This window comes from Nyctibius grandis, chromosome 4, assembly GCF_013368605.1.
Source record: "Nyctibius grandis isolate bNycGra1 chromosome 4, bNycGra1.pri, whole genome shotgun sequence".
NCBI classification, from domain to species: domain Eukaryota; kingdom Metazoa; phylum Chordata; class Aves; order Nyctibiiformes; family Nyctibiidae; genus Nyctibius; species Nyctibius grandis.
In genome coordinates this window covers 30652080-30666271 of record NC_090661.1, presented here as the reverse complement: position 1 = coordinate 30666271, position 14192 = coordinate 30652080, and the positions used below count along the sequence as shown (strand labels likewise).

General features: G+C 43.1%; 1 protein-coding gene and 1 long non-coding RNA gene across 3 annotated transcripts in view; one reads left to right on the top strand and one right to left on the bottom strand.

The window, feature by feature from the left end:
* Window positions 1-14192, bottom strand: part of CAPN3 (calpain 3) — a 35950-nt gene that overhangs the window by 4290 nt on the left and 17468 nt on the right. Inside the window, exons 9-20 of the mRNA XM_068400054.1 lie at window positions 10898-10975; window positions 10283-10443; window positions 9560-9729; window positions 8906-8917; window positions 7557-7765; window positions 6807-6843; window positions 5739-5756; window positions 4527-4628; window positions 3107-3184; window positions 1889-1946; window positions 1232-1296; window positions 131-199 (exon numbers count right to left, since the gene is read on the bottom strand). Of these exons, the coding sequence (XP_068256155.1) occupies window positions 131-199; window positions 1232-1296; window positions 1889-1946; window positions 3107-3184; window positions 4527-4628; window positions 5739-5756; window positions 6807-6843; window positions 7557-7765; window positions 8906-8917; window positions 9560-9729; window positions 10283-10443; window positions 10898-10975 (1057 nt within the window). The remainder of the gene's footprint in view (window positions 1-130; window positions 200-1231; window positions 1297-1888; window positions 1947-3106; window positions 3185-4526; window positions 4629-5738; window positions 5757-6806; window positions 6844-7556; window positions 7766-8905; window positions 8918-9559; window positions 9730-10282; window positions 10444-10897; window positions 10976-14192) is intronic.
* On the top strand, window positions 2124-6073 carry LOC137663150 (uncharacterized). Of its 2 annotated transcripts, none has more exons than XR_011048129.1 (2): window positions 2124-2200; window positions 5930-6073. It is a non-coding gene; the product is annotated as an uncharacterized lncRNA (long non-coding RNA). The 2 variants fall into 2 exon arrangements; XR_011048128.1 differs by lacking the exon at window positions 2124-2200 and adding an exon at window positions 5047-5315.

Sequence of the window (14192 nt, the reverse complement as noted above, 5' to 3'; positions counted from 1 at the left end):
AGAAGCTAATTTGCATTTTTTTTTTTAGCTTTTCTTTTTGTTGTAGTGTAGGTAGAGATGTCTGGTTTTCCTACACAAGCTTTTGTGCTGCAGAAGCTGTGAAGAACAGCACTGTGGATACCAGTAATACCTGCCAGCTTTTAATCTTGTCCCAGAGGTGTCGAAACTCATCAAAGTTTATCTTCCCTGAGCCATCTGTCTGTGATGCAAACATTCAGGTAAAAAGCCCGCAATATTTTAAAGAGAAAATTAATTAAGTCTGCAGCTACTGGTGAAGGGATGGATGTGAAACTGAGTTTGATCTCAGCGTTAAGAGCTGGCGGAGCTGCATAGTAAAATATTTGTGAACATTTTGGTTATTGTGCATAGTAATTTGTTTCAGGAGTGGAAAGTACTATTTGTACTTTGTGTAGAAGCAAACGTGGTGCAGGAGGTAGGCTTGCTCCTGGAGCTATTATCAGGTACACGAGCAGGATTTTTCAGTGGGCTCCTTCCAAATACCTCCAAATGTGAAGCTTACTCAACGTTTTTAAGACAACTGAGCTTCGTCCTAGAATGAAGTTCCTTCTGCCTTGCCTAAAATGAATGGAGAACTAAGCAAAATGTTGACTAAAGCCATTTACAAAAATGTGTTTAGGCTCCAACTATTACGGCTCTGGGTTTTAGTTACAATTTTGTTCTGGTTATGTTTGAATGCGCTTATGTTCTCTTGAAATGTGTTATGTCAAATAGGAAAACTGAGTGATGTTGTATCAGAGGTAACCTCATATTGCATCTTGTAGTCTGTTTTATTATACTTGCTCTGAGACAATTTCTGTATGCATTGCATGCTAAGCACACAGTGGAATGTATAATACACTATAAACTTAAAGAGAGAAATATAGTAAGTTTGTTGGCAAGAACTGTAGTTATGTTGAGTTGGTTTAAAAAAAAAAAATCATGCTTTAGTACATGAGCTGGCCAGTCGCTGATGCCTAAGGAGGGGTGTCATACTGACTGACTTATTCTGTAGTTTTCTGTTTTGGGATATTTTCATCTGCCAACTACAGTAATGTTGAGATGACTGGAGTTAAGATGTGCCAAACCAGGAATGCTGTGTTACGTGACTACGGACTATAACGTCCTGTTCTGCTTCCCTGGCTTACTAAGTTGTGTGTGTGTAGTGGTGGGAAATACAGCCCAAGTGGACTAGTGTGGTGTCAAGCACTCCTCTTTCCCCAGAAAAGGATACATCCATTAAAGCAATCATGCTGCGGCAGGATTCCAGTTCAAATCCTTCTGTCTTTAGGTCCTTATCTGGAATAAATAATCGCAGGTGAAAACAGATCATGCAAGTCAGCAAGCGCTTCTTCATCTTAGGCTACTCAAAGTAGAAGCCAAACCTACTTCCTTCATCCAGTAAGAAAAGAGTAGTAGAGAAATCTGAAAAAGACTAACATTATTGCTTGTGAATTAGAGATTACTTTTCTTGACCTGTTATATACAATATATATAAAAACCTCTGGAAAACTCTAGCTTCCAGGTAACTGAGCAAGCCCAGGTTCTGCAGGCTAAAGTTTGCTAATCAGGGAGAAAGGCCTGCCTCTCCGTTAGAATTTTTTTTTAAGGGGCATTTGCAGACTGCTAGAAATGCTATATTAACCTGTGTGTTGCTTCCAATGAACTTTTGCTCATTTCTGCGTTGTCAGTACTTGATCACTCGTAGAGAGCATCTCTATGAAAAGTTCAGCTCGCTAAAGTCTCGGATGCAAAGTGTATGGAAGAGTAACTAGGAAATTTGTGAGTTTGAAACCATAAATAATTTTTAGAGTGCAGCTCTGGGGTGGAGGGTTACATTATATCACAGATTTCTTTGTCGAGATTTACTGAAAAAAATGCTCAAACTCACGTTTTTTTACGACATTATTGAGAACATTCCTGAGTTCTTCAGCATTGATCTCCATGTCCTGGTGGGAAATGTGGTGAGAATGTAATTAATTACAACATTCCTTATTAAGCGGATCACTTTGTAGATAGGTATGCTAGAAGTATGAAGTCTTTGGTCACTTTTCAATATGTCATATTGTGCTGGTTTTGCGGGGATAAAATTTATAGAATCAATTTTCTGTTACATTTTGTTTCAGTTTGTGGCCAGCTGTGGTATGGTGATCAAGGCCATTAGCAGTGAAAGCCAGGGCAGCTGACCCAGGCTGGCCCACAGGTGTGTTCTGTAACATTAATGTCAGGTTCACTATAATTGGGAAAGCTTGCTGGGGAGGAGGGGTTTTTTTGCTCTGCTCTTTTTTCTGTGTTTTTCCTTCTCCTCAATGGTTGTAATCCCTGGATGAACTTGCCACCACTCTATGGGCTGAGTATAACTTTGTGTCTTTTGTATTACCATTGATATTGGTTTTCAATATTTTAAATTTCAACCCACAAGTCTCCCTCCTTTTCCCAGTTCCCTTTCTCAGCTGGGGAGGGGTCTTGGGTGATAGAACAACTGGTTATTGTTTAAGCCCTGGGTGTGGACTAAATGGAGATACATAAATATGCTTCAAGCTAGAGCACATTCTAGTTCATATAAACATTGGTCCAAAACTTTCTTGAGGCTGCAGTACAAGGTAAGTCTAAAGTTACCATATAGCGCTTATTAAACCACAACTAGAATAACGACCAGTAATTTCAAGCCACTGTATAAGCCAAAAAGGCAAAATGTTAAAATCCCTGTAAACCATTTGCAGCCTCTCGATTTATGCAGTTCTTTGATCTGTTTTTACTTTTAACCTCTCTAATTAAGCATATATTGGAGGGCATTGTATTTCTAACTTGTTTATACGTGCTATGCAAAACAGCATCATGTAGTAGTGACAGAAGTAAAAGCCTGAATTGAAATAAAGCTCCCTTGTACACAATGGGAATAGCTTATATGTACGTATGAGGATAGCTGTATACTTAATTGGATTTTGATTTGATTTTGCTTAGCTTCAGATCTCAAAACAAATTTGATGGAAGGAAATTCAAAGGAAATTTTAAAATGCAGTGTTTTGAATTTGTGAAGCAGTTGATTTAGGTGCTGTTGTGGCTAGGCTGCTTTGATGGCAGAGATGGGGATTGGTTGCATACTCACATCCCCTGCAATCTGTCGGAAAATATTCCTGAACTGCTTTTCCTCTTCACTCCTCTCACGAGCTTTTGCTGAAGGATGCTGAAAAGAGACAAGCAAAGAAGAGATACAACCTTAGCCCAGCAGGGAAGGGAAGGCACCTGGGGAGCTCACTAACCCTTGTGCAAAGGAGCCTCTTACTGAATCTGGAGCTCTTTAGAGGAATGGGTCGTCCTCCTTGTCCTTTTCCCTTTTTTTTGGTTAAATGTGATACTTGGCAAAACTCCTGAGTATTTAACTTCATCCCATTGCTCTCCTTTCTCTTGGAAGGAGCCTAAATGATTAATTTCACTGTCAGATGTTTATCTTCTAATTTTTTTGTTTTAAAACATTGCAAGGGAGAAGTTTGGAGCAGAAGAGGCATAGCTGCTCCACAGCCACCCTGTAGGCTATGAATTGACCAGAGGGACTTAGGCTTGAGAGCTCTTTGTAATTTGGGGGACCGCTTGCTGGAGATAAGGAGCACATGAGACAGCTTCACTTTCATAGTTTTCCTCTGTCTCAGACGCATGCAAAGAGCAAGCCTGAACTCTGAGGCTGATACTGGAAAAGGAAACTATATTTTATTTTTTTGCCCCACAATATTAAATTACAGGAATTACATGTAACAAAGTGAATTTCTTGGCTTAGTTCTTATTTTTGTTTGTCTAAATGCAGAGGTAAGTTAAGACTGGTTCCCACTTTGCCACTGGCACGCTCTGGCAGCCGTGCAGCAGAACAGCACAGTCCCTGTCAGCAGACACTCAAGCCATGCCTCCAGACACCACGAGTCTGGGTGCAGGATCTGGCTGTTGCATCTCACGTCCCTCACCCACCTGCAAGCAGGAACTCCGAATTCGCTACCCCGTTTTCCTCCTCTCCTGTAGTAAGAGAAAAGAGGAGGGGTGCAGGAGCTCCTGGGTTTACTCATCCTTTTCTCCTCTGGCCAACGGGGACTGGTATAGGGATGTGTAATGTGTAATTTGCAATGGGGGGAGGTTGTGATCATTGCCAGGAGCTCTTGGAGCCTCTCGGGTGCGATTTGCGTGTGTGCCCTGTGTAAAGCGGGTACCACTTAAGGGGGCTGAGCAAGAGGGGACTGAATTGTGCTGCTTGTGGGGAAGGGATCTCTCACAGCCGGGATCCTTATATGAGAGAGCAACCAGGAGATGTTTTCAAGCAACTAAATCCTCCAGCACAGGTGTTATATAACTTAAGGCATAGTTTCTGTTTGCTCGTGCTCATTAGATCCCCATAAACCAGATGCAAGTTATGCTAAGATTTGATGAAAAGCTGTTAATTATCTTAGGACACTTCTTTGCCTCATTCCTGTGCTCTCCCCAGCCACTCTTTCATGCTAGCCAGACCAAGCCCCATTTCCCCCCTTGCCACTTGTTGCAGAAACCTTTTTCTCATCTACGTGCGTTTTTTCACCGTCTTTGCCAGCATCTTCATCTGCTGTCAGCTCCTTATTGCTGTTCGCTCTGTCAGAAACAAAGATGATAGGCTAGAAGAAGAAGAAGGAAGATAGCAAAAGAGAAGTGGAAATTACACAAGAAATAAAGGAAGGGAAAATATTTTTCCGTGACAACCGTTCTGCAGTAAAGCGCGTGCAGCAACAGCTCCTGCCCCTGAGAGCATGGTCGGAGAAGCCAGAGCTGTGAATGAAAGAAAAGAAAAAAAACAGGGGAGGGGACAGACTTACTTCTGAAGTTACTGCTCTCTTTATGCTAAAAAGCAAGTTGCAAAAGAGTACAATCTCGGGCTTCTAGCTTTCTTGTTCAGAAAGCCAGTAACTGTTTAAATGTAACTTTTTTTTTTTTTATGTGAAATAAGCCTCCCAGATTCTCGATTCTCAGTTAAACTGATTAATTTGCCCCTCTCTACGAAGGACAGAAGCACTGAAAACAGAATCTGAATCCTGCCCAGAAAAAGAGTATTTGTGTAGGAGCTTGTTAATTATGCGAAGCTTATGTTCTTTCTCTGTATTAATTCGTGAAGCATCCAGCTATAAGCAGCCACATGCAATTGTTCTGTTTTAGTTTATTTAAAACAAGGAAAGCTGCTACAAGATGCGAATGTGTTACCCTAGAGTATTAACTGCAATCAGCCTGTCTTGAGATTAAAATGTCTGATTACATTTTCAGGGCCCTAAACGTGTTGTGTAGAATCGAAAGGAGAGTCCTGGACTTTGGTGAGCAGAAACTTTGGGAAAGAGGAGTAGCTGCATTAGGCAACAGAAAGCAAATGTGAGGGCATGTGTCTGGAGAAGGGGTGCTTTTCACTAGAATGGGGTGTCAGGGTGCCTGGGGAGGGGCAGGAAGGAAGGCCAGTTTGAGCAACCCAGAGGGTCAAGCTTATAAAGCAGAAAAGTTTCTGTTACCCTTTTGTCACCGCCTTGAGAGGGGTATAGGATGCTGATGCTATTTCATTAGAATTTAGTATAAGAAGACAAAAACTTTGCAGCCTGCAAACGGCCTCTTAGCCAGTCCCCTTCATTAATGAGATCAGTTTCCAGATGCAGAGAAATCACGATACCAAGGAACTCTGCTCCTGCTGCATGCATTGCACATGCTCTTTGCCTTGCTGGCATTCAGCATATTGCACAAGTACCCACCTTGCCCTTTTTCTTCTTCTGTACAAAAAGAGACAAAATTTTAAAAAAAAGGTTTTAAACAGAATTACAGATTTTACCCAGATTATGTAGAGCTGATGGTAAAGTTTTATGTTTTCTCTTGCCCATTCTCACATTTATTTTTCCCATTCCTATATTCATACAATTTTGTCCCATTTCCTATATTCATACAGGTTTCAAATCCCAAAAAATGAGGGAAAATACACCTACCAAGAAAGTGCACACTGAAGGACAGAAATTGCAGAAGCCATAGCAGAACAGCGTACCATCTCATCTGGGGCTTTGTCTGCTTGAATAAAACCTCTATTGTACCTTTAGCTCTGACTATGCCTTTTCTTTTTCCCAACCCATCAGTGCAGTGGAGATTGGACTTCTGTGCCCACAGATCAATGTTATCTGAAGTGGCAATTAAATTCCACCAGATCTGGAAAGGTATGTTGTTATCATGACAGCAAATGAAAGGGGAACACTTCTAAGCAAGGTTTGGTGGAGCTCAATTCTGTGCAAGAGCATTTCCTCTGATTTTTTTTCAAGACTAATTGTATTGTTAGCTCTAGTATATTCTCGTAAAGATGTGTAAAACCCCAGGTTGAAGAGTTAGAGCTTGTCATGGATGCTAATTTGAGTCAGAATACCATTAGGATGCTTTTCAGAAAGCATGTACTTCAAAAAAAAGTACTTTTTTCTTTATCGGATGAGATGCCAATTTCACAAACAAAATGTCTTGGAGCACAGAGCGAGCTAGGCCTCCCCTGGTAAATGAATAATCTCCATTGATGGAGGCAAAGGCAACACTTAGCATCCAGCTGCTTTATGCCAGGAGTGGATTTCAAATCTGGCAAAAGATTTTGGTCTGACCAAATCAGAAATCAGTGTATATATAGCAAGTGTTTATAGAACTCTCTGGATAAGAAAATGTGGGAATTCATGCTAAAGGAGCTGTCATGTGGCTACAAATGGTTTCCTGCTGTAGGTTTCCCTAGATGTGATGCTCCTCCCCTCCCTACCCACCCCTATTCACATACAAAGGAGGCCCAGGGCAGTACGTACCAATGGACGCTCTGCCTGAATCATGTTTTCAGCCTCCCTAGAAGAAAGCAGAGAGTAAATAAATCAGGAAAGTGACTGTTCCCAATGTTACTTTTTTCTGTAGCCGGTTTGTAAGCAGCCACTTGAACTTTCCAAACAGCCAGGGGTGTGAGCTGGCTTCCAACTCAACTGCAGGGTCCAGACGAAGCTTTTTCCCAGTTTGACCTGAGCATCCCAAGTACCACTTCCTGGAGCACTGCTGCCTGGTTTACTCCTCTAAAGAGCCTTGATAACACTGAACTTTGATGGCTGGGAGTAAAATAGAAGCTGTTTGGCCTAAGGAGAGTGACACTGGCTGCAATTTGCTGAGCTCTGGGAAACTAGTTGAAAAGCAGGATGGAAAAGAAATAACTACCTACTTCTGTGTTTCCCTCGTGACTGAAATCAGAGCTGGTTCAATGATCTGTCTGGCCAAAACTTCAGCTAGTGGCATACAGCAATAAAAACCAAACAGGTTCATTTACATTATTAAAAATGGATGGTGGTATGTTTACAAAGAATATCCTGCAAGTAGTAAGCTTCTCCAAAGACGATTCAAACCAGGCTCTTGTTAGACTATCAGGGAAGCTTGGGGAAATGAGTTTGCAGCTTGGAGCTTCTAATGACGTTAAGAAAATTAAAAGCAGGGTGTAACAAACTGGGAACATGACTATAGCAGACTAGTGAGATCACCTCTACCTTTATGGCCAGATAAATGGATCTGCCACTTACTCTGAAAGACTTCTTTTCTCTGAGAAGACCCTCAGGATGAATTCTCCCTCCTGGTGGGGTTCATATGTTGATGGGATGATGACGTACTCACTGGGAGGTAGCCGGAAGCGCTCAGAGATTTCTCGCATGTTTATGTAGGTCTTACTTCTAGCTTTGGAAGCATTGTAGAGGAAAAAATCCTTTTGCAAGTGGTGCTTAGTACCATGCATCTGCAGAACAAATGAGTCAATTTGTCTTCGAGGAAGTCTTACCCATTCCCCGGGTGGCTTGTCATGCAGGCAGTACATGGTTGGGACAGAAAACACAAATGAAGCAGCAGCTTAGCGAGCAGGGAGCTGACGAGAGATGATAGCTGGGAACAGATACGGCATCTGTCACCTTTAAGTTGCTGCTGGCTTGGTCTAGTTGGCTTCTGACGGCTGCTCCAGGGCCCACCTGCAGAGCACTGGCTGACTTCTGCTGTATAGACACTTTTATCTGACTGTTTTGTTGGATGCTAAGTTGTGTGTAACCAAAGCTCAGCTATTTTCCTTGGAGGGTGGCATGGCAAGGAATGGTATATGCCAAATCCTACATGCAGTGTGGTAACGTGAAGGTTCTTTCAGTGGAAAGGTGTCCTTGCCTGGACAAAACATGAATTCTGTATCTGCTAAAGAAATGTGATAATCAAAATTGCATTGGTTCAAATATGAAAATTAAGTCAAGAATTGTGGGCTAACAACACTTGTAAGCTGTTTGCTGCAGAAATAACCACCCGTAAAACAGTCAGCAAAGAGAACATTCAGACTGTCATCACCATGTTTTCCAGGTAACATAGCCTTCAGGTGAGCTGGTTTGCAAAACTTGTGATGCCAATGATTCAGCTATCGGCAGGCTCAGAAAAACATAATCTGCGTACTTCTAATACATTTTCTTCAATGGCTGAAAATACCATTTGTTTTCCAAACAAATTCTGAGACTATAGAGAAAACTCTGTGGCTGCAGGGTACAGGCCATTGGCATTATTCACAGGAGGAAATGGAAGTGGTTTCGGGTGCTTCTGTGTGGGGTGCAATGGCAAAGTGCTCGCTGATGCTGCTTCCTGGAGCCCAGGCTCACTGAGTGTGCAAGCCATGGACAGGTCGTATACGAACAGAATAGAAGGACTAAGGAAAAGGTGCAGGTGAGAAGGAACGAAAAATTACTCGCAAAATGTTACTAATAAAGACTCAAAGCAGAAAGGTTAGCAGTTCCACTTTTGTTACATCCCTGAAAACAAACTTGGCTGGACAGTTTCCTGCTGACGTACAGACAGGCACAACAGTGACACTAGCTTTGAGCACACACCAAGACGTCAATCTGCCTCTTACCTCTTTCGGCACCTTAGGGAGAGACAAAGAGAAGAAACAGTCAGAGCTGCTAGGTGAGTCCACTTGTTTATAGATCAAACAGAATGGCATTCACAGAGATTTCTGAGGATGCAGCCAGTAAATAAAATGCCCCAAGTTATATAATTATTCTACGCAATTTCTTTCCTCCTTTCCAGATTTCTTGGGATCTACATGAGATCCACTAAGATCTGAACTAAATATGTTTGTGCAAGGCACTGAATAAATTGACTTCGTGAAGTCAATAGCAGGGACAGAGGTTAATCACTACGTATGCGTCTTGGATGTCTGTTTCCTTTTTTATACTATTCTGTTAATGAAATGTTTAGTTTCAGCAAGGATGAAATGGAGATTGAAGAATATATGGGAAAGAATATGTTAAAATCTGGTATTAAGTCACCATAAAAGCCTAAAAAGTGTGTCACTTATAGATGGGGTAAACCCCGAGATTCCTGTGGGCTGAATGGTTACAAAGCCTTGAATTTCCTTCCTCTCTTCCAGGTTTGCCCTGATCTCCTTGCAACGTAAAAATCGCAATTCATGTAGTCAGACTGAATGACTCAGTGACTCTCTTGGTAAATGCATACTGTCAGGATTTGCAACCACGGTGCTAAGAACAAAGTCTAGAGCTGCTACCTCGTAGATGGCAAAGCCAATGGTGTACAGATTGGCTCCCAGCTTGCGTTCTTTCCTCCTGTTTTTCTGCATCAGTGCAACGAGGAAGCTGCAGATAACCTCTTCATCCTCAGGATCATCATCTTCTTCCAGGAGCTTCAAGCGATACTGGGGATTGGTCCAAAATGTATCTGTGAAATCCCACCAACAACCCAAAGCAAACATGTAAAGCTTCAGTTCTCTAATGATACTCATGATTAAAGAGAAATTTTAAGTTCCCTGCCTGTGGCTTCTGAGGGAAAGGTTAAAATTGGGCTAATACGTATATATTTTTTTACGTGTTATGGGTTTTACATAGTTCTAACAAAACCGCACAGCAAAGGAGGATATAAAATGAAGAACTGGCATCTGACAAACTTCCAAAGCACCTAAAGCTACCAGAAAGTGGATTTCCCAAGTGAAATCTGTTAAGAGTGAAATTGATCTCTCTTATCGTACTTGAGGCACTGTGAAGTATTTGAACAATGATTCTTTTTTGCCAGGGCTGCCTTTTGGGCTTATGAGGTGCGGTCACAAACCTACTGATAGAAGATTTCCAGCTACAAAACTGTGTGCCTCATCCATTGAGGAAGCAAGGCTTTTCCTATGGCCGAGCACTGATCAGGCTGTGGTATGACTTAGCCTGTGGGATCTAATAGAGTCCCCATCAAAGAGGCCTTATCTCTCTTAGGATCCATTGCTCACCTGGATAATTGCGGCAACCTCCAGCTGAGCAGCCTCTCACCCAGCGCCCTTCGTTGACTGACACAGTCCAGGTCTGGAGCTTATCGGCTTCCAGAGTATCAGGTGTGAGGTTACAGATCTCGAGTTTTGTGAAGTGCCTCATGAAATCTTCAAAAGATATCCTGGAGGAATTGAGGGGAAACAACCCAAATGGATTTACATAGTGAGTGGTTGTCTGAAAGATCCTGGTGAGACGGAGGAGGGTGACCCATGTTACTGCCACTATTAGGGTAAGTTTGCAGTGGGAGTGCCATGATTTCCTAATGCATTTGGCCTGCTGGTTGGTCAGTTAACGCAGGTACAGCTCCAAACTGGGAGATGCTGGGCTGAGAGGAAGGTACATAGGAAGGTGATGGAGAGCTTGTGGAATTGTGGCATAATTAGGACTGTGCTGGTGGCACTCAATAAACCCTGCTGGGAGAATGAGGGGATCACAGAGCAGGGCTTATTGGGAATATGAAGGGGAACAGAGATTACTGCAATGGTTTTAGCAGATTTAAGTAGTGCAGTATGATTAATTTTTGCTATAGTTGCCTATCTCCTAGAGAAACACAGGTTTTTGACTGATATTCTCACCAGAACTCCCCATCCTCCACGATCTTGTGCTGCAGGCGGATTTTCTCTGCTTCATTAATGAAGTTCCACTCCTTTGACCTTCAAAAGAGTACATAAGTTAGATTATGATTTGCAATACAGTTTTCATTAAAATTTCTACTCTTTACTGTAAGCCTTGTAGAATGGAATGTCAAGAGTCATCTTGCTACATCCATATGATTTTTCCTTTGTGACCCTTGCAACCATTTGTTCCCAACGCTACCCTCCTCTCCACATGCCCAAATAAAGAAGCAATTGCCCTACTCCTCTCTGCCTTCCCTTCAAACTTCCTCATAGCAGGTCTCAAAAATCTGCTGAATTGTGTTCATTTTATTTAGCTTGAAGACAAAAGTGTTTGCAGACTCCCATTGCTGGAGTAGCTATTGAAATTCCTGTTAGTAAAATCTAATAAGAAGCTTTATCCAAACTTGCTCATGTACTGACATCTTGCTTCATCCAGTTCTTCCATAACTTAAAAGATTTTTCTAGTGACATATCTTGTTTCGAAAATGGACATTGCTGAACTTGATAGACAGTAAAATCAGATTGACTGTGCCATTAGACTGGTCTCTCTCTTAATTTCCATTGGTTAAAGCCCTTCTTAACATCTTTTTTTTAGGAACTCTTTTTTTTTTTTTTTTTGACAGCTTGTCCTGGTTTGGCCTAAACCAGGCCAATTTTCCTTATATTTCACAGTTCTTTCAGGGATAAGGAGTGGTAGGTTATCTCTATGTCCAAGTCCTCCTCCTGTGATAGTTCTGCTTTAGAAGGACCTTTCTTCTGTGATGGGTCTGCTTTAAAAAGATGATCAAGGAAACCCCCATCTGTGTCAGGCCCTGACTCTGACTGAGAAGGGCCCTCATCTGGGTCATGCGATGGCTCTGCCTTAGAAGGCTCTGAGTCATCATCCTTCGCTTCACGAGCTGATTTCTTTCGGTGTTTTCTCCTGGTTACAGGGGCAGCATAATACCTACAGCTGTCCCTGCACCGACATTTAATCGTATACCACACCAGAAACACATTCAGGACACCCAAAAATAAAAGCATGCCCCGTTCGAATTTCGTAGAATCTAGTGGAATCAGCTTGGCAAAAAAGGAGCAGATACTATCAAAATCAGCTAAAAGATGCCTGGAGTGCGCAGCTATCGATTCACCGTTAAAGCTGCCTATCATTGTGTCATAGAGATAAGAGATCGGAATAATAACTGCCCAGTTTATCACGACATAAATCAGTATCAAAACCCATACCAAAACGATACATTTCGACCAGCACCCACTGTTAAACCACATGTAAGCACTAACAAACAGCTCATACGGCAAGTAAGGTATTATTACACTTAACTCTGAAACAAGCTTTATAAAGAGAAGAGGTAACACAACGTTCAAAAATGACATTACCATCTTAGCTATCTGTTTTAATTTCCAACCCCTTGTAAATCTCAAAGGAAGAAATCTGATACTCTCTTGGCTGAGCTCTCCGGGTCTCCTCCCACTGGAGCTGGGATTCGACTTATCAGAGCAGCCTGTCGGAGCTTCTCTCATGCCCCACGTTGGGCGCCAATAAATCTGTCACGGTTTAAAGCTGGGCCGGCTATTAAACCTGTGGCAGACGCTCTCTGTTAACCCTCCCCACTCCGAAGGGAAAGGGAAAAGGGAGAGAGACTTCCGGGTTGGAAAGTTAAAACAGTTTTAATAAACTATAATAATGAAAAAGAGTATAATAAGAATAATAGAAATAATCAAACATATACAAATATATACAAATATATACAAATATATATACAAAACCAAGATCGAGCTCCCCTGAAGTCAGCCATGTCACCACTGGCACTGCAGGGCAGGCTCCGGGAAGGCCCAGGCTGGGCCCAGCAACGGTCAAGAGCTGGATTCAGGGATGCACGGGTTGGGATTGGGGGGAGCAGGAAAACGGACAGAGTCCTCTTTGGACACCGGCCATTGCAGAAAGATAGCGAGACCCTCGTGATCCCCCCGCTTTATACTGAGAATGACGTGTATGGGATGGAATACCTTCGCTGGTCAATTTTGGGTCACTTGCCCTGTCCACTCCTCCCTGCAGGTGCGACCCCCCCCTCAGCTCTTCACTCGTAAGCAGTGAGGAATTTAGCAGTGACCTTGGTTTCCCTAAGAATAAGTACAGCAAGAGCCTTTCTGCATAACATCCCTACCGGTGCCTCAGCAATAACTACAGACTTCGAGCGTTATCAGTCACAGAATCACAGAATCACAGAATGTTAGGGATTGGAAGGGACCTCAAAAGATCATCTAGTCCAATCCCCCTGCCAGAGCAGGATTGCCTAGACCATATCACACAGGAACGCGTGCAGGCGGGTTTTGAATGTCTCCAGAGAAGGAGACTCCACAACCTCTCTGGGCAGCCTGTTCCAGTGTTCGGTCACCCTCACTGTAAAGAAGTTTTTCCTCATATTTAAGTGGAACCTCCTGTGTTCCACCTTGCACCCACTGCCCCTTGTCCTGTCAAGGGATGTCACTGAGAAGAGCCTGGCTCCATCCTCATGACACTTGCCCTTTACATATTTATAAACATTAATGAGGTCACCCCTCAGTCTCCTCTTCTCCAAGCTAAAGAGACCCAGCTCCCTCAGCCTCTCCTCATAAGGGAGATGTTCCACTCCCTTAATCATCTTCGTGGCTCTGCGCTGGACTCTCTCTAGCAGTTCCCTGTCCTTCTTGAACTGAGGGGCCCAGAACTGGACACAATATTCCAGATGCGGCCTCACCAGGGCAGAGTAGAGGGGGAGGAGAACCTCTCTCAACCTGCTAACCACACCCCTTCTAATACACCCCAGGATGCCATTGGCCTTCTTGGCCACAAGGGCACAGTGCTGGCTCACGGTCATCCTGCTGTCCACTAGGACCCCCAGGTCCCTTTCCCCTACGCTGGTCTCCAACAGGTCTGCCCCCAACTTGTACTGGTACATGGGGTTGTTCTTGCGCAGATGCAGGACTCTACACTTGCCCTTGTTATATTTCATTAAATTTCTCCCCGCCCAACTCTCCAGCCTGTCCAGGTCTCTCTGAATGGCTGCGCAGCCTTCCGGTGTGTCAGCCACTCCTCCCAGTTTTGTGTCATCAGCGAACTTGCTGACAGTGCACTCTATTCCCTCATCCAAGTCATTAATGAATATATTGAATAGTACTGGTCCCAGTACCGACCCTTGAGGGACTCCGCTAGACACAGGCCTCCAACTGGACTCTGTCCCATTGACCACCACTCTCTGGCTTCTTTCCTTCAGCC